The sequence below is a fragment of the Thermobia domestica genome, chromosome 5, assembly GCF_964235325.1.
Source record: "Thermobia domestica chromosome 5, izTheDome1.hap1.1, whole genome shotgun sequence".
NCBI classification, from domain to species: domain Eukaryota; kingdom Metazoa; phylum Arthropoda; class Insecta; order Zygentoma; family Lepismatidae; genus Thermobia; species Thermobia domestica.
The window spans coordinates 97,124,322-97,149,173 of NC_137458.1; the positions used below are offsets into that span (position 1 = coordinate 97,124,322).

The window sequence follows — 24,852 nt, forward strand, 5'->3', positions numbered from 1 at the left end:
GGCACAGTAAACATTTCCCAGAAATATTATAAGTGAAATAATAATAATGATAATAATAATAATAATAATGATAATAATTATCTGAGCTTAGAACAGTCGTACTAGCCCGAATATAGTACAACCTCCAATATAACACGATTCAAAATTTAGAGATAATTTTAACGAAAAAATAAAATGAACTTTGGTAGACAGTACATTGGATCACGTACATTGGATCAGAAGTTTAAATTTTGTCCGGTAGATGTTATGCTCGAGAATGTTTCCTGCCATCTATCGGCGAGATGTGTAACTTCTACTACTTTTGGTTCATTAGAAAATGGGATATGGATTGCTAGCTTTAAAGCCATCGTTTCCCGTAAAGAGTTAATGAATTAACTCGATTAACGAACTTGGGAAAGAGAATCGCTCTAGTTATCTATTGCAAAAAATAAGAAGTTCGCTTTTGTTCAAAACTTATTATGTGGAGTGCCGGATGGAAATAAGTCTTCATTACCCGTTATATAAAAGTAAAAAAGAAAGTTCTGTCGCTTTTGTGGAGGTTCAATTGGCTCTCACATCGTGAGTTGAATGCGAATGGAGATAAGGCGAATGTTAGTTTTGGTGTGGGTATATCCACCATACTACCTGGTTGTGACAGTTCAGTTACACCATGAACTTGCGTACGGACAGAGTGAACATGGGATCTCCACAGAGCGTCATAAGGGCATACATGCTATACGAGTTCAAACTGGGGTCAAACGCCGCTGCAGCGGGGCGGATGATATGCCAGGCCTTTGGTGAGAGTGTCGTGACTACGCGGACACTGAGGCGGTGATTTAATAAGTTAAAAGACGGTGACCAAACACTTGAAGACGCAGCACGTGCCGGAAGACCAACACATATACAAAATGAAGATCTTCAGGCAGCAATTAAGGCAAACAGTAGCCAGACATGTGAGGAACTGGGGCTACAATTCAGTACCGGTTGGTCAGAGCATCAATGCAACTGTGTACTGTCAGCAGTTGAGCCCTGTTCAACAAAAACTCAAAACTCTGGAGCCAGCACTTTTGAATCGCAAAGGGGTCCTCCTGTTAAGCTTCACGTGGCTAGGATGACCCGGGACACCATTCTACGCCTTGGATGGGAAATACTTTTGCATCCGCCGTACTCCCCGAACACTGCACCGTTCGATTATCACCTGTTCCATTTCTTGGACAATCACCTTAGACGACGCCAGTTTAAATCCCTAGTAGAGGTGCAAAATGCACTTGATCCCTTCTTCGCTTCACGGTCCACCAAGTTCTACGGCGATGGAATCCATGGCCTTGGCAGAAGGTTGTCGATGCTGATGGGGACTATTTTTGATCTTCCAGGTACGTCTTAGGTGACATATTGATGTTCGAAGGTGGTAGATGAAAAAGCGACATAACTTTCTTGGTTACCTTTATATTAACAGATTGACTCCATTAATGAACGCGCCATCTACTAAAAAAAAATCGCTTTCGTTCAAGAGTTATTGTTGGAGGAACGATTGTACGCAAGTAACGTTGCAATATTGTTAGGTCCCAACTGCATCAAATAAAATTTAAAAATCTACCCTGCACAAAATATTATGCACACTTTAAAATCTAATATACTAGAAAACTTGTCAATTTACTTTTGGTATTTACTGTAGTTTTCATATACATGTTCGATCTTGGCGAGTCATGCAACGGAACGCCACGGTCGCTTAAGACTGATACAAATAGTACAGTCCTCCGTAGTATGAAATAAACTTGTTCTTTCCAAGTGTACAATGCTAGGCTGCGATTTAATACGAGTATTTATTTTATTATTATTTTTTTTACGAAAATGTTTTTATACTAAAATGACTGCACTATATTCGGGCCAATACGGTATTTGTTTCACGCACAGACTATTGACTACTTATAGGAAAGCTATCACTCATACATACTTATTAGTAATTGGACAGTTTAAATATAATAGAAGATAATGCAATGCAGGCGATTTACAAATTACAGACGACACGACTTATGTCGTCTTTATATCGGAAATAGAGGCTTTCTGATTCCCATTCCCTGATGACCTGAAAAAGGGGTCCCGTAAACTTTCACTTATGTACTACTAGTTGAAACGCTCGTTCCTCACCTGCAAAAGGTATGATCATATTACATATATATAAATTGAAACATGCTTCTGGCTCACAAATATAATTGATGCAAATTCGAATACAATGGGCTTCCGAAATCAAACTCCTTTCTTCCTTACACAGTCCCAGTCGCCTCTAAAATAGGTATTTTTCAGAGTCAAGACAGCTAAATTGCTTTCTCGGAAGCGAAAACATTACACATTCATTGATGGAAACAGTTCGTCAATTACAAGGAAAGATGAAATGAAAATGAGTTATTATTTATTATTCTCACACTCTGCTCTGAGTTTTACGCCATTGATCATTCCATGAAACCTACACTTAATGACACGTAGCCTACAAACACACATTCTATTTATAGATAACTATAATTTACTTTTCCTTCTAATATTTCATCTATTTAACAAATACTTTTTCCCTTGCTATTCAAAGAAATTCCTTCTAATTCCTGCAGGCAAAAATATTTGTGAAAGCGCCGATGATTTGCATCAAATGCGTGTGCTCGTAGACATTAGACCAGCGGGAAGGAGTTCGTTCTGAAGTTACTGTTGTGACATTACCGAAAATATTTGCCTCTTGTGCATACGAAATAGATGCAGAGTTCTGATTGTTAAGTGGATAACTACGTTGACTGAATTTGCCTATGACTTCATCCAATTTCTTTACATTTTTCGTTGTATGTCCAAGGTGTCTACCAGAATTCCAAAATGAAATTTCGTGACCTTTTCTTTACCAAATCATAAAATTTCGTAACACTCGAACACAGTATCTATATTCTGTAGTACTTATCTTTATCTTATCTCTACTTTCAAAGGCATTCGAAAGCGATAAAAACTTCGTGTCTTCTCACATCACTTTCAGCATATTCACTGTATATAGTCTGTTTTGTTCGGTAACTAACCAACACAAATCCACTAATTTTAAAATTATATATCTAAATACTCATGATGTACATATATTAAATCCTTAGCAATCCTTTAAAAATGTCACACTGACTGTAATGTTTTGATGGATTCTATCTCTCTTTTAACTTGGCTAATATTGATTTACTCCCCCCTTTTTTTTAAAGCTTTTTTTTGATCTGAAGTGTTTCAACTTCCTCTTCGATCTATTGTAACGATCTCCTTTTCTTCTCCTTCAATTCTTTAAGGTCTTTTGCTTCCATCTTGATTTTGTTGTGGCTTTCGTGTTCCTCATCTCATTTTTGCTTCAAAGATTCCATTCGTTTCAACAAGGCATTTCTCACAGCCACGGTCATAGATTTTGTTACCGATACCTTACGTAAACCTCCAACGGATAGTACAACACAATATACGGAACGTTGGGAAATCAAAGAATGTTCACAAAGGTTCTCGACTAAACACTCTTTGTTAACTCTTTCTACAGCACTATTTCCATGGAACATTGTAAGTATACTTTTAGAAAATTCTACAAGTTTTTCATTATGACTGAAAATTTTCGTAACCTGCCTTTCTTCCAATTAAACGATTTACATACTTCTTGAATATATGGTTTTCTACACGGCAACAAATAACTTTTCTTAATTTCATCTGCTTCGACGTATGGCTTTTTCAAGGTCAGTTCCAGATTAGCACTAGTAATACAGATTCTCTCAAACAGCTATTTGTCATCACATACTGAGAAAGACATGATGATCCTCTCACTATAACCTTGCGCAATAGTGATTTCTGATTAACTAATAATGTAAACAAAGAACCAAGAAAATTCTGCAATCTTTCCTGAAAGAAAGTATTCCATGTTCTTGTATTCCTTTGCATACTGCACTGTTGAACCAAACCCAATATCCACTGATCTAATATCCAGAAGATTCTCTGTCTTTGTCACATCCACAACTATCAGTTGCTTGGCTGTTTTAACAACAATAAGGTAAAATGAAATTTTAAGACCGTTGTTTTCAGCTTTTCTTTGTTTTAGATGGAGAGCTTAACAATTTTAACAGCGTTGACAACGAATTATTTCTGCTTAATTGACTTTTATCTACATTATGTTTTATGTTGGTTTTCCTATTTTTTATCGGTTTCTTATTTATTATTATTATTATTATTATTATTATTATTATTATTATTATTATTATATCGTAATGTAGTGCTCTGATACCACACAATGTGATGTATTCTTGCTAACAAGCTGTTCGCACTATTGAAATTAAGATTATTTAAAGATAAAAAGACCGTATCTTGTATCCGGGGAGTAAAACACTCCTCCAAATAGTTTCAAAGCTCTCTAGCTTCTTTTTCAATGTCTACAATTAAGCTGCTACAACTGGTAACCGTGTACAGTAGGTGGGTTCCTTCCTTCTGGGGAGAATCTTTATTATAAAATAAGTTAAATCCTCATTTCCAAAAATTATGTTAAACGTAACCTCTTGAAAAAATACGTTACAAGGTGGAAAGGCTTTTGGACTTCGGTGACTTTGCAGAAAAGCCTTTTCACTTTACAAGACGTCACTTTCAACATAATTTTTGAAAATGTGGACTGACCTTATTCATTTTAAAATAAAGGTTCACAGAAGAAATCTACATATTACTACTTTAGCAACACAATTGAAGACCCTCAAAAAAGCCAGAGAGTGTATATGAGGAAGTTTTCTACTCCCCGGATATAAATTAAGTTCCTTTTATCTCTAAGTTATTCAGTACGTATCCTATAGCTTCAATTAGCAAATCTTTTAATTTTAATTATCTGATATCCAAATTTAAAGTCTTAGCACATGGTAAAACTTCCTATTCGTCTCCGAACAACAAATGCAATTACTTTAATATTATTTCTCTGCAAAATATAAAACTTCGTCAGGGTGAGAGCACGTATCAGTAAGGTTATTTCTCATTATTTAGAACTATCTGAATTGTAAAAGCAACAGTCTTCCAATTGCCTGACGCTTTATACTTTAAGTAGCTTTTTACAGATGTAACACTTTTAGGTTTGGCATTATCTTATTTATTGGCACTCCTTTGTATATGTCTTTCACACAATATATTTCCATAAATAATCATCTAGTATTTCACCTTAATCTAATTCTTCAACTATCTTATCTTAGATCTTGAAATCTACGTAAATCACAACTCTGTCTAAACTATATCATATTTAATCTCTTGTTTCCACAGACTATATCTTAACAACAGCTCGAGTCGCATGTTACTAATTTCATGGCCCTTTTTGCCAATATTCAATTCCCAGTACTTAACACAGTGTTTCTTTAAAAAATACTTTCTTATTGAACTTCATACAATCTTACAAATCTCATCGCTATCCAAACAAAAATGTGACGTAATCAATATTGATGTATTTTTCTTAGATTAATCTATAAAAACCGTTATATATATATATATATATATATATATATATATATATATATATATATATATATATAAATTAAGAATATTTAACAATGGTGTATATTAACGGAAGAAATACCTAAAAGCAAAAGACTATAAATGATATTTCATGCACAAACTACCAAATGTAACTAACTTACCATCATGACTAAAACATAATGAAGCAATGGATGTAGGGTAACGATGGAATTGGCATAGCCTCTTCTTATTAAAACCATCCCAAATGTTCACATAGCCATCAGATCCACCGGTTGCAAAAGTATTATATGTATTATGGAAACTGGAAGAAAGAACCACGTAAAGCGTCAAGAAGGAATTATCTACTTATACTATACTGTACAATTCTGCTCTTTATTGATCACATACTTTTACTACTACTACTACTACTTTTTTTTAAATCTAACGTCATTGTGGTTAATAAAAAAATATTTTTATTTTAAAGTAAGTTTACTATATTTTTATGATTACCCCATCAAATCACGGGTAAGCCATTAATAACATAACACAGTAGCAAGCCAAAATTACTAGAGGACCAATTGCTTCAAAACATTTCGCTTTTCGCTCGGAGAAAGTCGGGTGCAATCATATGATGTCCTCCATAGACCCAACGCTTCGAAGATTCCTGAGAAGGGGCGAAGAAATGTTAACTACTTCGCAAGTTTGTGGGGTAAGTTTTTGCAAATCTTATTTTATGAGCTGGAAAGAAAATTACATAGTGATTCTATATCTTAGGCTAGCAGAACTTTACAAGTGTTCATGTTAATGAAAACTTGTGCCATTTTCCTGATTATTTCCATCTTTTAGACTTCTAAAGTAGCTATGCATAGGTATGGAAAAACAGCAATGTCCGTCTGCCTGTCTGCCGTTAGGTATTACAATAAAACCCGTAATATATATATCGAGAAGTAGTTTTTTTTTTTTTTAAATCGATTCAGCGTCTCAAGAATGGGTTCCATCTCCTCGTTAATCCTCTATTCAAACCATACGCGGTAGAAATTAACAATTTCCAGTTTCAACGCTGATCGCCATAGAACAGAAACGGTAACAGAGAAAATCGATTTTTAGAATTGATTTAACGACTCAACTAAAGATACTATCTTTACCCTTATGCTTCTACTGAAGCTGTAAGTGGTAGAAAATTATTACTGTTTCCGGTTTCAATATTGATCTTTATAGAGCAAACACGGTAGGTGAAGAAACAAACGGTTTCTTGAAAACGATTCAGCGTTGCAACATAGCTTCCATTTCATCCGTTGACCCTCTATTCAAACCGGAAATGATAGAAGTTTACCGTTTCTGGTTTCAACGTTGATCTTCATAGAACAAAAATGGAGAGATAGCGATAAATGGTTTTGTGATGTGGATTGAGCGTCCCAAGAATGAATTCCTTCCCGACATTTATCTACTCAGAAATCTCGGTTTCCGTTTCAAGAATGATCGCCATAGTGTCTAGCCGTAACGGATAGCGAGAAGCAGTTTTTAAAATGAATTCAGTATCGCATGAATATGTTCCATTTTCAACTTCATTCCTCTACTTATTGCAACCAAAAGTGGTAGAAATCAAATACCACTTCGGGTTCTACTAATGATTCCCATAGAGTAAAAACGTACAAAGAAGGCGACAAGAGTTTTCTGATTTGAATTCCGAATCCAAGAATAGATTTCATTCCTGTTTTATTATTATACTGAAGTTGGAATTAATGAGAACTAGTATAACTTCCGGTATAACTACTGATTCCCACATAGTAATAATATTAAGAGCTAGCAAAAAACATTTTTGATTTGTATTCAATTTCCGATAGGCAAGATCCATCCCCCACATTATTTCTCTATTGCAACCTCAAGTTATAGATTTACTGCTTGCGGTCTCTATATTGAATTCTACCGTAGTTTCCCAATGTAAAACAACATTCACTATTTTTAGTGTAGTTAGTTTATCCAATTGTTGAGTATTGTATTTATTATTCTTATTATTCCCGGAATACATCTTTTATATTCACACGTGCAATCTCGATTATCGAAAGTGAAATAGTTTGTTTTATAACACACAAAAAGTGATAAAAGTGACTGACTGGACCCGGACTCGAACCTAGGACTTCCCGCATACCGTGCCGATGCATTAACCACTAGGCTACCCAGTCCGCTTTCCACTTGTTCACTCTTTGTGCGTTATAGAATTCGCATCTATAGAAGATTCTGGTGTGTACAAGAAAATTGGTTGTTTCCTTTTTTCAGTAGTACATATGGCTTGTTTTACTTGATGTGAACATTTGAGTTTAGTTTTTAATTATTTATATTCTGCAACACTTGCAATAGTTTGGTGAAAAGGGAAAAAGACGATCTTAAACATATCAAGGGCTTTAAATTCCTCAAAGATGCAGAACTACGAAGACAGTTGGTTCAACGTTGTAGGCGTGATGGAAAATGGAATCCAGATTTGTGTCAAGTAAGTTTGGAGCATTTTGTTTCCAATGACTTCCAAAGAAATCTAAATAAACGAACTATCAGGATCTCCTCTCATTATAAAACCTTAAAAACACCTTTGTAACCTTAACTGGCAGTAGAATTTCTCACGCAAAGAGCCTCTGTCCTTTAAGTAGGAAAAAGATGACAAATTTTATGCGCGCACCGGGGTCTAATGGATGACGTCATACGGGGACGGTTTATGACCGTGCAACGTGGATAAGAGGCAACTTCTCTTCTATTAATCTTGATAGCAAGCTTCTATAGTGGAATTTTAGTACTGAATTTTTGGTTATCCACTTCGATATTCTTCCAGCAAGTTAGTAAATGACGTCCGTAACCCTGCCCCCCTAGAGGAGCACAATTATAAAATGTTCGCCAAAGAATCAGTGTCGAATTGCGCTAACCACGTACAAGAAAGAAAAAAAGGAGGGGGAAGGTCTACTCTAGATCTATATAATCAATCGACTAGTAATTACTGACAACTCAATACTGAATTTATGTTGATCGATGAGGATTAAAGAGAGCAAAAAAAGAAAAGCAAAAACTTTGCAGGAGGGGGGGGGGCGTGAAAAGCGAGTAAGAGTACTGGCACAAATAAAATAATTACGATGTAACAAAGAGGTGTTAAATTAATTTTCATACAAATACAAAATAACACTTGATTAAGAACGGTAATCCTATTAAGAGCAAAGTGGTAATAATTAACTATATTACAATGGTATGCACAAGTTTTGCTGGAAATATATACAAAATGATGAGAATTATTATTTTCATTAAGATTTGAGAATTCCACGCTGCATCTGAAATCGCAAAAGGAGTCAGACCAATGACCCAAGAAGGGAAGTGTCAGGAAACAAGCTAGGGAACCACTGCTTGAAAGAAATCTACCAGGTAAACCGATTAAACGTACAGTATGGTATGTCAGAAAATTAATACTGAAAATGATTCTGAAATTATAAAGTCGGGGATCGGGAGTTATCAAAAAAGAATCACCTAGGAAACCTGTTAGAATGAAATGTCAAAATTCAATACTGAATTTGTGCTGATCGACAAGCACAAGAAAATTAATGTCAGTAACTGAGAAAGGATATGTTCCTTATCAATGGATAGGTAAGGGTATATTATATGTACAGAACTTTGCTTTGTACGAAAGACGGCAGCTGCTGTAGTTGTGCATAATCAGTTAAATAATTTCTGTTCAGTAGTTACTTGAAAACACAGATGATAATATTGTTTATAGTGGTAGGCCAATCCCGAAGGCCACTTCTCGTGCTAGCCTTCCACCACTGATGGAGTTTCAAGCCCCTCACCTCATGGATTGGACCCCACAACCAATCTGCTAGTACTACAGTTGCCTCCACTACTCCTTCAAAAAGTTCATCACCTCATCACTAGTTGACCTCGACGTTAATGTCACTGAAAAAAGTACTTTCTCACCGGATTCTCTCCCCACTATCTACATCAAACGAAGCGCGGTCTACACAAATTTACAAAACCCGGAGTGTACTTCCATACTAATAGTATTTATTAAAAGACAAGCAATATGGCATATACCCATGTGGTAGTCTTGAGCGCTCAGGATATCTGGAACGAATGGCACACCCTATTCATCTCTACTCAACTCCACGACATCAGTAACATGTTACTAAACGACTTCAAACCCGGCAAAACATTTCACATACGAAACATTGCTCGAACTACCAAAAACTGAAAGCTGGAGTACATACTACTCAAAAACAAAACGTTCTTTTGGTGACGTGCATTAACAGTTTCTTTATTCTATCCAAGCTACTGCTATATTGTTATATGTTCCAAAGAGAAATTATATCATCATCTCAACTTACAAATTACTGCTCCAACATGCGCGGATGACACTTAACACATTATCCGCGGATGAACTTGAGAGTCGTTAAGCCGGGGACTACAAATTCATTCTGTCCTTCGAACCTCCTATCACAATAGAAACAACCTGTTTCATAAATGTACATCAGGTTGATCTTCATGTTTCAACGCCAACGGATATTACTTACTTTCCACATGACAGGAGCTCTCAACATTGTATCTAGATGTTTCACTCCAAAATGGCCCGACATCAGTCACTGATTTGTACTTAAACACAATCCCGTTCCTTTCACAATTCGGAATCTTCACCCAGTTGCAGTGCAAAAGCTCGAAGCATCATCGACAAGTAGCTACAGATTCTGCTAACCGACATGTTGAATACTCGTATTCAATTTGACACGACCGTCACTCCTCTCTAGTGCAATCAGAACAATTCCGCCCCAATACATAATAGCATCAAGGCGTTGGGTTCAGAAGGAATACAAGCATATACAAGAGGCTTTACAATCATTTTTGAAGTCCAATTATATAACTTGCATATACATGGCCTACTTCCTCGAAAAGTGCTAGGCCCGGACATCGTTACCGAAGTGTAAAAATATGTTCTGCGTAAATTGACTGTCATACTTACTAGTTTTCAATGCAACATTCCGCAGTTTTTTTTTTTTTTTTTTTTCCTAATTAGATACATCCAAAAAATTGTCTACTTCCTATATCAGCTATAACAGGCTCAAACCTCAAAATTACTCTAAATCACTCTGCAAACCTTTTCTTCCATCTTAATGAAGTTCAGCCTGTCAAGATTGATCAACTTTTGGCTAACAACGAGCTCCCTGGATACCTTGGACGTGAATGTGGATAAGGTCCTCAAGTAAGTCTGGTATGAATGCCTCGTCTATAAGCTCTATAAAATTAAGATTCACACTCATACATAAAACCCATCCGATCCTTTTTCTTGAATCGCATATACTGTGTCCGAGCAGTACATCATGTTCTTCTCCAAACCAACCAACAGATCCAATATACTTTTTTTTTTTTTTTTTTTTTTTTTTTTTTTTTTTTTTGTGGAAATCCTTATATAGTTGATCTTCTTTAGATCTTTTTCCGTAGAAGTTATATTCATTTAATAAATAAATACAAATTCAAATGCTTGGTTCGTAAGGTGAAAATGAGCGTAGTTGTTATATATGTATATGGAACATGCTTTTTTTTTTAAATTCGTGGTACCAAATTTGCTATTTCTCGCAATATGTAAATTTAAATGATACAAGAAATGATTGATTTCTTTTTCAACTGTGAATTTGGTTCAGTCATTAATCTTACTACTTTACACTACTGAAAGCTACAAGATAAATTTCTTATCAGATTCCATTAACGGTCCCTCTCCCCCCTCCAAAAAAAAGAAAAAGAAAAAGAAAAGAAAAAAAATCAGTAAATGATACCTTAAAATTTGTTTGTCTTAAGGTATCCAAACTTAAATGATAGATTGGTTTATTACTTGGACCATCTGAGCTTCACGTACCTGATAGCATTTACAGGATAAATATTTTCTATTCCTCCTTCTTTGATTCTATGACATTTGAAAGCGTATTTTTTCTTCTGTACTTCCGGACTTGGATCCAAATATTCTACAGCCACACGACCTTCTATGCTGCTCAGTACATATCCCTAAAATACATACATATTATATCAGTGAAAAACTGTAAAGCAGAAATTGCGAAACTACCCACTTGGAATGAATTGTTCAAGGACTGGTCACTTGATCAAATGAAAAGCTGCTGTTCTTTACTTTCTCACTGCAGCACTCTGGTATAAGGAAATATGAAACATGGTTACAAGTCAGTTATTGGGTTATTAGAACGCTCATATATATGACAATTTTGATGTTTTAATATATATTTCAATCTACAAAAGGACAGAACATAAAATTCATTGAATGGAGAAGTGCCGAATGATAAACTAAGGTTCCCAAATTACCTAGAGATTCGTTAACCGCAACGCTACTTTGTTCTTCTCCAGACAGGTCATTTCCACTCTTAATACTTACCTGAAGATACAAATATGGACAGTCAAAAAAGGAACTGCATAGCGTAGAAGTTAGCGCATCAGCATGGTAAGCTGGAGACCTGTGTTCGATTCCTATCAGTAGTTTTTTTTTTAACACTTTCTTGAATTTATTGAATCTATTAATACAGAGGATGCACTGTTAAAAAGCATTACGTTGTATATGTATAGAACTGTACGCATCACAGAACCCTGTAATAGGAATTCCTTAAAGAAATCGTCAGCTTCAACAGATATATATCACATAGTCTAAGAAGTAGTGAGCTTTTTGCTGTCGTTAGTGTCCTTAATCTGAGTAAAAAGCAGCGTTCTCTACTTACCACTAAATAAAGAACTGTATTCAAACAGAAATTAAAACGTACACACTTTCGTGCATACGAGAGCCATTGCTTAAGTTTGCACTACGAAAAATGAACGCTTTTTTCTTTCTCATTACAGGTAAACGTTCTACGAAACTACAGATAAGAATTACGGCTACAATCTTGCTATTTGTTGCCAAGTTAGCCGTCTGTATTTCAAAGTAAGAAAAGTTGTGACAACGATCACTCCAAGTCAAGATTTTCTATGACTTTCGTGTTTATTCAGCGACAAAGACTGCTATGAGCGTTTAATATTAGCTTTCGTAATTTATACTCACGCATACACTACACATGTTAAGTGGTGTGTGTGTGTGTGTGTGTGTAAAAAAAAGATCGTACATCTTGGGAAGGATGAATTAAAGAAGAGAGATCACGTTGCGCAACGCCGGACAACGTGACTGTTGTGCAAGACATGGTTTCCAAAGGACCAAGATATTTCCATGCGACGAGAGGAGGTCTTGGTGACTGGATTCAGGTCAATGTACCCAATTTCATATGAAGAACTAACATTAAGGTGGTTTCGCGACTAGAACCCCATTGATAGACAAATTTCCAAAATTCACAGTCAGAATTCCTCGTGAAACCACTGAGCCAAGATGAACACAACATTATTTCGAAGATTCTTAAAACAGATGAGACAACGTTACTAGCCATTTTAAGATTGCCCAATTTGCCAGAAAAAACACATATAGATTTAAAATGAAATGAAATGAAATCTTTAAGTTTTACGTCCCACGGTTATGCCGGTTAGGCTCAAGGAGAGGATGATGATGAGAGATGAGTGAAATGGTGGAATGAAGTGGGAGGAAACGGAAGAACCCCGAGAAAACTCCGAGCACGGTGTTTGTCCACCACAAAGTCCACACGGCGCGAGCTGGGATCTAACCAGGAACCCCAAGCACAGGAGGTGAACGCTCTACCACTGAGCCCCCGCGCACATATGGATCCAAGAAAGTAACGCAAGACCAACAATGGAGAGCAATATTTATGTTCGTTCATAGCACGACCTAGTCACAGCCAAGAGGCCACAAGAACAGATAATAAGACAGACTATGTTTACCAGAAGTTTTTGCATCCCTCAAAACTAGAAGTTTTTAATTCTCCAACATGCTAATGCCCATTCTCACATCGCAAAGCAACAATACAAGTTTTTACAACTGATCATCCCTCTACCTGATTTGGCTATAAGTGACTTTTAGTCTAACCTTTGAAAACCATTTGAACATTAAGGGTTTAGATTTCTGGGCCCTCGGCATCTATGGCCATTTAGCCTGTCACTTATGAGGGGATGGGAAAGGGAAGGAAAGAAGCGTCCTGGGACCTATAAGTTAGGTACCACCCCGACATTCTCCTGGTGTGAACGAGAAAAACCCAGAAAACCTCATTCAGGATGGTTGGCCTGAAAAAGCTTTTTACACTTTTTGGACCGAGTGCCTTCACCGGAAATCGAACCCGGGACAGAAGACAAAACAGAAACTGCTAGAACTTTTCAATAGCATTCCCAGACAAGAGTGGTATCTGGTTATTGACTTGTGGACACAGACTACATTGTCGCTGAAGTCCATTACATACACAGTCTTCAAGAGTCTCGTAAGTTCGTCCGTGCTGCAAAACTTCTGGTGTGTTTCTCGTATACAAATAAAGGAAAGCGAAACTCAGAGACATTAAAAAATAACAGTGAAATCGTATATCCAGTAACTCACAATGTTGTAACACATCAATTTTCTCTGCAGAAAACATCAGGAGTATGGTCACATTTCAGTAAAACTTTACGGATAATCAGTTAATAACAATGAATTCTTATTAAACAATATTCACGTGATCACACACAAGTACAACAGAATGAGAAAATAAAAAGTTACTGTATATAAGACTGCTACACTGAACTGATGGCAAGTTTAGAGTCCAGCGGGATTTGTGTAATTGGAGACGCATAATTGAAACTGTACGTTTCTGCATGTTTCACAGTTATTTCTAACACTTACGATAATTACTATGGCTAATTACTAACACCATTACTACTAACTAAATGCAAACTGTGCTGAATTAAATGAACATAAATTAGTGATTATAGTCAGAGTGAAATAAATATTTGTAATATCTTTTGGAGCTCCTTGTCGCGTCAAGAAAAGCCCTATTTTCATGGATCGTTCCCTGAAAATCTTACTAAGTCATTTGAAGTTAATCTCAACACAAATTTCGGCCAACACAAGTTGTTAACATTGGCCTTTGTCTCTATCATCTGACCATAAAACTTCCATTACATAGAACACTCGTTCTACGTCTGTATTGCTGACTGGTATAGCGAGAATACACTGGTGGACAGAAAAAGGACCAACTATAATTTACAATTATTATTATTCTTCGTATCAAGTATTGATATTACGAATTTCGAAACTAATTGTACAGTCCATTTCCACAGAAACTAATTTTCATTTTCATTCCCATCTCTACGCACAACAATGAAAAAAAATTAAACGTAATCCATTGTTACAATAAAAAAAAATCTTGTAAATAACTAACATATATTATTATGACGCATAAATTATATTCATAATTAATTTATTAATTTTAGGTAATTTAATACTTAAACCCGTGTATCCGGAGAACGTATTTCTAATTTCAGCACTCCAGACGGAGCCTAAAAGTCTGGCAACCCTAACTGTATACAATCAGTAAAAAAACAGTAAAAGAAATAAACTTACAGGCTACGTGAGGTTCAGGTTGCAGCATTAGAGATGAACAAAAATATTTCTGGCTTAGCATAAGGGCAAACTTATATCCAACAATACAGAATAGAACGACAGTAATGAGACGTACCTGTTTATTTGGGAAGCATCGAATGCATCGAGTCTGATACTTCAAACTGGACTCTCTTCTCTGCTGAACATAGCCCATGTTTCTCAAATCCCACACGTATACCTTCCTACCAGCAGTTCCTACAACCAACTTTTCCCCACACAAACTCATAGTATACACCTGTAAAAAATAAATGAAAAATGAAATTATATCGTATGGAATGCTTCGAGATTTCACAATCAAGACGAATCTCAAGGCCTGCTTTTTTCAAATTCTGCCCTTTAACATTTCATTCTTTCCACCCCTACCAGCCAAGTTATTGATTTTAGTTAAGTTAATAAGTAAGATTAAAATTATGCAACAAATTTACTGATCAATGAAACGAAAGTACAACGTAAATACTATAAAAACTTAATTTCAACTAATGAAAATTTGGTATTACAGAAAAAAATACTAGCGACTGTGCATAGAACACTTCTGAAACAGATGAGTGGTTAGTTCTGAACACAGATGTACAATCTCAAATGTCGTGCTATATGAAAAGAAAAGGGTGTTTGTGATTGTGTGTGTGTGTGCACGTTTGTGGAAATCTGAAACTATTCTGCCAATTTGAATACAGGGTGGTTCATAATTATGGATATGATATTTCAAAGACTGCTGTAAAGAAACTAGCAACAACATTACTCTCATACCTTTCCTTACAAGAATTTTAATCTCTGTTCTCCATGGCATGGTCCACCAATGCACCATCGGAACGATACGTGCCAGGAGACGAAGAGCAACGTTGTCACAAGCAGCTTAACAGACCCGTACTTGTATCCTGTGGAACTTTTCTGTGATAGCTTATCGTACTTCGGTGAAATTGCGTATGTGATGTTGATATACTTTGTCCTTAAAAACACCCCATAGGAAAAAGTCAGGTGGTGTCAAATCGGGAGATCAAGCTGGATCCTAACAATGTAGGGGAAACTGAATAAATTATACACTTCCTTGTTATGAAGTATCCATAATTACCCATTCCCATCCCTCTTAGGTCCAAATATTTGCCTTAGGATTTTGCTCTGAAATACTTTCAGTATGTGTTCTTCCCCCAAAGTACATGACCATGTTTTGCAACCGTACAGTACAACAAGCATAATTATCGTTTTATATATTTAAAGTTTCAAAATCTTTGACATGATTCGCGAAAACAAAAGAGTTAGGACTGAATAATAACATGAATTCCTTGCTTTCAGTCGACATTTAATTTCTTTGTGGATATGGTTTGGTTTGTTATTGTTGATCCTAGATATCTGAAAATATCCACTTCGTCGAAAATATTATTTCATATTTTAACTTATCTACAGTTTGCAGCATTACGGTCACGGCGAACTTCTGTGTATTTAGTTTTCAGACATGTAGCCATTGAAAAATAGGAAGATGACGGACTTATGATTATCATAAATTGTTCAATGTACAATTATTAATTGTAATAGGAGAAAGGGCATACACATCATCTAAATTTCGACCGTTCAGCGCTTAAGTTATTTTTCCCGAACGCAAGACAGAAAACAAGAATTAAGAAGCAGTTCAAGCAGTAATCCGGAGACTACATGAGTAAGTAAACAGTGAGGTTAGCGAATAATTAAAGAATAATAATATTCCAAGACGCACCGCACAGATAACTATATCTGCTCTCTTTTATATACACAGGTTATTCAATTACTCATGTCATGTATTTAATTTTTTGTGCCCCTCCTTCACCTTTAAGATGTAAAAATGACCAGACGCTGATCTGAACAAATTATCAAGGTTATTTTCAGTAAAGCGTAGGTAATCATGGTACATTCGGCCTTGATTTATGCTTTATTTTCGAAACGCTACTAGGCATGTCACCAATCACAGGCGCCGTTTTCAAGTCTTAAGTCACCACATTCCGTAAATTTCAGTACCACAGAACGGATCCTAGATTTTACAAAATCCTGAAGTGAGACATTCGAGACACAACATGAAATGGGATATGACGCTACTAGAACAGCTACCAAACAATTATAAAAGCTTTCCCGAAAGAGAACAGAATCGCAGGTCTCTAGAAGCTTGCCCATAAAGTACAGCACACAATTACAACTGTTTGTGCACATAACATAAGAACTGAACTATCTACAATAGAAGTCAAGAAAATTGTATTAAGTGTACAGAGGCACAGGATATTAAGATGTTCCAGACAGCGTACCGAGTCTCACACCAGGAAAGCTCCACTTCAGAAATGCAACTCGACATTAAGTTTGATGAGAAGTAAGCTTCCTATCATCTATAGACAGACTCAACGCACGACAAGACATACTACTTCCTTCGCGACTGATACATTTAAGTAAAGTGGGTATATACTTTTTTAAGTGTCTGAAGAAGCAGTGGAAGTCCAAGATCTAATATATCTCCTCCTGGACTTCAAATGTGGACCAGTGATATGAGTATCTTCGATACTTTACACTCTTATTTAGCTACCGCTAAAACGTAAAATTTACGGATTGGGCTGACAGCTTTCAGAATTTGTTTACTTCAATTCTCTAACAGCTCGAGAAGGCATTCGAACTTGGAGCTGCTTGGCTAGTATTTGCAATCAAGTGACTTTGTTATGGCCAGTTACGGGGCATAACTAGCCATAACAAGTTTACAATATTATTTATATTACTGATTTTCTGCAAGAGTACAGGTTTGATCATACTTCAAAATAGCATCAACATGTATAAGGGGCATTCAAATGAAACCCGGTCACTAGTGTAAAGCAACGGTAACGATTGTATTTACTCAAAAATGTAGTTATACACAGTACACATACTCAAAAATAGTCGCCAAAACTGTTGGCACATTTATCCCATTACGACACTAGCCGGTCGATTCCATCCATGAAGAAGCTAGTAAGCTGCTGTTGGATCCAGGCCTGGACCCAGTCACACACTTCGTCGTCAGTTGCGAATCGATGTCCGCGGATAGCTTGTTTCAGAGATCCAAACACATGGAAATCACACGGTGAAAGGTCGGGACTGTACGGTGGATGTTCCAGCGTTTCCCACCGAAACTGTTGCAATGTATTCTTCACCCCATTGGCCGTGTGTGGGCGGACGTTATCATACAGGAGGATAACGCCATTAGACAACATGCCTGGGTGTTTCGACTTGATGGCTCGTCTAAGGTTCTGTAAAGTGGCTTGATAACGCTGGGCATTGATGCTGGTACCCCGTTCCAGGAACTCGACAAGCAGTGGGCCCTTGTGGTCAAAGTAGGACATCATGACCTTACGAGAACTGGTATGTACGGCCTTTGATTTCTTTGGATGTGGTGAAGTCGCATGTTTCCATTACTTGCTCTGACGCTTGCTTTCCGGTTCAAAATGGTGACACCATGTTTTGTACGCGTCAGAAAGCCGTGTTCCTCCTCATTATAACGTTGCAGATGACTCAAAGACAGCGCCATTCGAGTATTGTGCTGTTCGGCGGCCAGTTGGTGGGGAACCCACTGTGCAAAATTTTTCGAAAGTTGAAGTGTTGATGCATTATGGTGTGGGCGGTGCCCACGCTAATACCCATAACCAATGGATCTCGTCCAAGACTAAAACATTCACTTCTGCAATCATTTCCGGCCTGATGACACGATGAGCTTGTCCAAGACGAGCATCGTCTTCCAGTGACTCGCGCCCCTCAAGGAATCTTTTGCGCCATTCAAGAACACTTACACGACTCAGACTGTACTCACCGTATACATTTGACGGCCTTCAACTCCCTCCGCCGCCAAAAATCGAATCACTCCTCGTTGTTCCTGCTTACTCGCCTACATGTTCGGTAGTAGACGATAACTTGTGTGACCACCTTCTCTTCGGCGTGAAACCACACTGGCTCTATGCAACGTCAAACGATGCGCAAGCGTCAGTCTCTCTACCAATCGATGGCGCCACCATACCCGCAGTTACGTGGTGCCACCTTACATGTAACGCAAAGTTAGACACACCGACCAGGTTTCATTTGAATGTTCCTCATACTTTGCTATTCAACAGCAGAAAAGCTATTAAGTTTCTATGCTTTGTGTTCATTGGAACCGTTGATCAGAATCTGACAAACTACAACATATAAAGAAGCTGATTTGTTTCCGTTGCAACAAACTGAGCTTGTTGCTCACCGAAGATATTCCACCCGGCACCCATGTTTGATAACGGCCATCGGTGTGGACCTCTGCACTACATTACATATCCCACTGTATCCGAGTTGAAGCTGCACCAGGGATATACTGTCGCACTCTTGGTTGCATGTTTTCCGAGGTCATTTACCGTACAAAAGCGACGTGACGAAAGACGCCACTTTACAAGTCCAAAAACATGGTAATCCATGGGACTAGCACTTGAACTCTGAACGGGAATATCCTCAAATGGAATAGCATGGACACTAGTTGCAACTGCCATATATCGGTAAAAAGCCAGTGATGTCCTGGTGTGGGTGCTGTCATCATACAATGTTGGTATTTCGTCTGTGTAAACAAAGAGTAGGACATGTTCTTCCTAATAAGCAGCATTGATTGTGTTGTGACATTTTTCTTCGACCTAACGAGTCTTGGGCTTTCCTCTGTTGTAAAAGCTCGCAACAACCATCAGACTTTTCAAGATTTTTTTCTTTTCTTTTTTTTTTCTTTTAATTGGCACACAAAATTACCTTAGTCTTTTTCATGTACACTTCTGTAGATGACGATTCGCTTTTTCAAAAGTCACGTATCACCTAGGTAGGTCTATGCTTCGTCCATTGTCACAACAAATCAACAAGTTTCCAGTGGTCACCTACTAGGTGTCACTCGTACAGCCTTCTGCCCTTGCTTCTTCATTCAGCGATAATGCCGTGATATTAAGACATGCATGTTGGCCTAGCGGACAGTTTCAAGCCTTCATTTGTAATGGATTGCACGACTCATTGTTGACTCAGCCACATGTAATCATTTGGGCACAACATGATGCAGTAATAGATTCTCACAGGCCACCATATTCCGATCCTCTTTAGCAGAGGTCCCGTGAATTTCACTGATGCCCTATTTGAATGCGATATCATTCATGATGTGGGCTGAGAGGAAGCTATACAGTTAGCGACAAAAGTTCTTTCCATTGGGTAAAATTTATTTTGGAAATAACGGTGGTATGGCTGGAACGTACAGAAAATTACTTTCTTTTTAATTTACTAAAAACTGTACTCAAATTGTCTTTCAATTCTGAAGTTATTCACCAAACTAATTTCATAAAACGGAAAGAAGTTTTGTCTCTAACTGTACATAAAAATTGTCTGTCTTACCACAGAGCCATTGTTCCGATACTTCTACTGGGCGGGAAATGTTACAGTTTGCATGAAGAAGGGACATGACGTACATTTGGAGAGAGAGAGAGAGAGAGAGAGAGAGAGAGAGAGAGAGAGAGAGAGAGAGAGAGAGAGAGAGAGAGAGAGAGAGCGCTTTTTTTGGCGGCATTTTGCCCACATCTTTTCTCTGATATCCAACAGACTGAAAGACTGATAGACGTGTGCGTAGTTTTGCTTGTATGTGAAACCCAGTTTAACAGGTGTCGCTGTTTGCAATTTGTTCGGATGGAAACGGATCAGCTTCCTTCTCTATTGATTTTAACGCACCCTTTTTCATAAGATGATTTACAAGTAAGTTAAAAGTGTAAACTTAAGTTTTAGACATCGTGAAATTTATACGAATATTAAAGTTTAGCAGTATTCCATATACTAATTCCATACAGTCTGCACTAAAGTGAAGTTAATGAAATAACAAATCTTAAACAGTCTATAATGAACTATATTTTAAGTTCCATAATAATTCATGTTTATTTAATACTTACTCTTTCTGGTTGAGTGTAGGTACCAGCGCAATGAGGACTACGTGGATCCCATAGTTTCACGGTAGAATCCCAGCTTCCTGTTACGATTCCATTGACATCAGGACAATATTCTACGCAACGAATTGCGTTGTCGTGTGTTCCCACAACAGTTTCTGTATAACAGGAAAAAATAATAATAAATAAACAAAAATAAAATGAAATATAAAGCAACCATGAACAAGACTATAATATACCAATATATATATATAAAACTTTTACTGCTGCACACAGCTGTGACTTTAGTTAAAAAGCTAGAACTCACGGAACACACAATCTGCAATCATTTAAACCTGAGTACTGCAATTCTGTTTAGACAGACAATTGATATGTACCTAAAGTTGCGTGATATGCTTTATAATTATGAGGAAGTACAGAAAGTACATTACAGACCAAATAATATACACACACACAATTGCTTATAGAATGTAAGGAGCACATTTTGACATTATAATTAAATTCACTAACCTATACTTATTCCTATGGTTACCAAAACTTCTTAAATGGTCAATATTTTGAACAAGATACTTGATTGACCTTCATCGAGTGATAAATAGGCTTATATCATCTATGCAAGAAGTGTGTCACAAGCTATGATGCTCCAATGGAAAAAAATATCTTTTAACTTTAAAATTCCAATATACAGTTACAATAATGGAGAGAGGCGAGACAACACTTGTTTAACATTAAACAATATATATTTATTTATACTAGTAAAGTGCGCTTTATCTGTCATTAATTCACTATTTTAATGCCTACATATTACGTTTTCTAAAATTATAATTTCTCCATTACTGACGTTCCTAGCAGTATTTTTTCAATCCACGCAAACAAAGAATTGTTCTTTCTACTGTGTCAGAACCATACAGGAACTGGTGTGATATAAAATCGGTTATTTCCTCCATTCATAATCCATATATATAATTCAACCGTTAGAGATGTTCTGGAGACACAGGATTGTTCATGCACAACAGGAATTGTGGTAAAATTCATGTGATCTGAGCTCCGACCTCAACAGAGATGAAATATGTGTGTTCAGGTAGCGGATGTGTAACGTAGTGGTTAATTACTGTCACGCTGAGCCGGCCCGATTCTAGGTTTAGTCGTGAATTTTTCATTCTTTGTATATCATTAGATCCGCACCTATAGAGGAATTGGTATGATATCAAATAGGTTATTTGCTCCATTTATAAAATGTATAGTTCACACTAGATGAAAACAGTGACATGTTGCACCCATAAATTCCATTTCTTCCCAGTTATTGAGGGGCACGGTAGCTTAGTGGTAGAGCACTTAACCTGGCGTGTGGGTTCCTGGTTCGAACCCCGGCCAAGTAACTTTGTGGTGGGCAATATAGTGTCCGTGGGTTTTTTCGGGATACTCCCGTTTCCTCCCATATTCTCATTCCACCAATTATTCCCTCATTATTCATTTGCCTTAATCATCCGTTTCTCTTAGCCTAAAGGGCATAATTGTAGGACAAACAAAATATATATATATACACACCGTAGATGCGGGCTACTTGGACCCAATTTTGCAACAAATTCGTTCTTTCGGCCTATTTTCATCCACGAAAACTCGAAAGTTATTGTCATTACCCATATTAAGTGAAACTACAGGCTTTATTGCACATATCGAGGACAGTTTTAGTTACATATATTGAAAACAAAGCACAGGCGATTATTGTAAAAAATGGGTCCAAGTAAGACTCGCGTTCGGGCTACTTGAACCCACCCCCATATTTTCCTACAGAAAACCATTGAAATCTGCTCTGAGACTAAGTAGGACGTAGATATTCCAAGAACAACACTTTTTATTTATTGCAAACCACAAAGAGAACATTTTAAGAGCTACTATCAAATATAATGATTTAATAGCTGATTACGTTTTCTTCTGCAGCTGCACGAGCCCTATCTATATTAGCAGCGAATCTAGTCGTTGACTGGAGGTGCATTTTCTAAAATAACTTCCACTCAATCTCGACTGGGAAGATTGTCTTAGAAATCAATGACAGTTCTCCCATGCATGGCAAAATAGGACTTCACAATAAATCTGAAATCAAGTTAATTAACTAGGAATCCGAAATCACAAACTCTATCAATTAGCGAAGGCTAATTCTTCTTCTTCAGTGAACACTTTCAGATGGCCCGGATTCTGCCTTGACCTATTCTTTAATCTTCTTTCTATGGTGGAACGACTTATCTTGAAGTGAGCTTCTGTTTCTTTTCGCGACAATTTCCCCGACTGAATTGCTGGTAAACATTCTTCAAACTGTTATGAAAAATCAGCATATTTTTGACCTGCAGGCAATCTTTTATATTGATGTACCATTTTGTACCGGTATCCTTAAGGAAACAATGAAAAGTCCTTACTTGTGTGACACGTGACAACATACCTTTATTTTTTATTGATAAAGATAACAAAGGATGGGGTGGTATAAAGATAACAAAAGATGTGGGACAAAATATCCATGTTTTCCAGGTCATATGTACACACTTCATATACTGTATAATGCAATTACGCACACATCTTATTGTATATGAGAAAGTTTACCATGTCAATTTCATTAACCTATATGTAACTACTTATGTGTTTACTTAGCATTGGTTCCACTTCCTTGCAAATAGTGTCCACACATAAAAGTTTGGCGCTCAATAAATACACTCTTTTCGTCAACGACCTTTCTCACCAATGCTGCTCAATCATAGCCTACCACAGAACTAGTTTCAATATGTGTACGCCTGCATTATGATCCCATCTAACGGATCTAACTCTGAACTCACTCATTATTGCATTGCATATGGGACTTTAAACGAGTTTTTGGTATGGGTCCAAGTAGCCCCTTAAGGGTCCAAGTAGCCCGCATTTACGGTATATATATTTCCATTTTTCGTACCATTTGTTCCTTAACGTTCTATAAGCAAATAACAACATAATTCACAACAAGCTCTCCAAAATACTGATTTGATATTACCTGTGCTAATCGGTATAAAACCGGTAAACATACTATTATTTTTAAAGAGTTAATATCATGAAACTTTTGGAAGCATCAATCAACCGGCATGTAAACCCAAGTTAATCGACTAGCACCACATCGCTATTAGCTGCTCACTTTCCTAGCAACACAAATTGTCCAGCAAATAATTGACTCTATTAATAGTTACTAACCGACTGAATGGAATACATTATCACCAATAAAATTAGTACTAAACTTTCCGTATTGTAAAGAAATAAAGGGGTCACGGTACCTTAATTGTAGAGGGCTTACTTCTAATGCGTATGGTCCCAGTTAAGTGTGGTGGACATCTTGTCCGTGGGTTTTCTCGTTGTACTCCCGTTTTCTCCTACAATCTCATTCCACTAATTCTTCCATTATCATTCACCTGCCTTAATCATTCGTTTCCCTTAGCCTATTGGGGTATAATCGAGGAACGTTAACTGAAAGATTTAATTTCATTTTTTCCTAAGGAAGTAACATCCAATATTTGGGAAACTTTATTGAGTTTCCATTATCAAGGATAGTAGAAGCTTGAATATATTTAGTAAAAAGGTTTTTGAATGTTTAAAATTTTCTTTTAAGTGGGCATCTTCAATTTACTTAAAAAGAGTATATTACTTTTAACTTCGTAACTTTTTTAGATGGCTCACTTTATTTTTGAGAAGCTACCCTGTATATACAGTCACCCTTTATTACGAATTAAACTTAGTGTAAATGCACTTACAGTTCCCACTTGTAATAAATTTTACTGAAAAACTTTCCCCTTTTTTATGAATTAAGTTTAGTGTAAGTGCACTTAAAGCTCATCCCCACTTTTTTTTTTTTAATGAAATGAAATGAACAAGTTTTACGTCCCACGTTCTGTGGCTAGCTAAAGGAGACGGTGATGATGAGAAATGAATGAAATGGTGGAATGAAGAAAGCGGAAGGAAACGGAAGAACCCCGAGAAAACCCA

General features: G+C 36.8%; 1 protein-coding gene across 3 annotated transcripts in view; it reads right to left on the minus strand.

The window, feature by feature from the left end:
* The window catches only part of Bub3 (mitotic checkpoint protein Bub3), a 98,767-nt gene that overhangs the window by 54,500 nt on the left and 19,415 nt on the right, over positions 1 to 24,852 (minus strand). For all 3 annotated transcript variants that reach the window (XM_081758872.1, XM_081758871.1, XM_081758873.1), the window contains exons 4-7: positions 20,863 to 21,014; positions 15,036 to 15,194; positions 11,315 to 11,460; positions 5,625 to 5,764 (exon numbers count right to left, since the gene is read on the minus strand). In XM_081758872.1, coding sequence (XP_081614998.1) covers positions 5,625 to 5,764; positions 11,315 to 11,460; positions 15,036 to 15,194; positions 20,863 to 21,014 — 597 coding nt within the window. The remainder of the gene's footprint in view (positions 1 to 5,624; positions 5,765 to 11,314; positions 11,461 to 15,035; positions 15,195 to 20,862; positions 21,015 to 24,852) is intronic.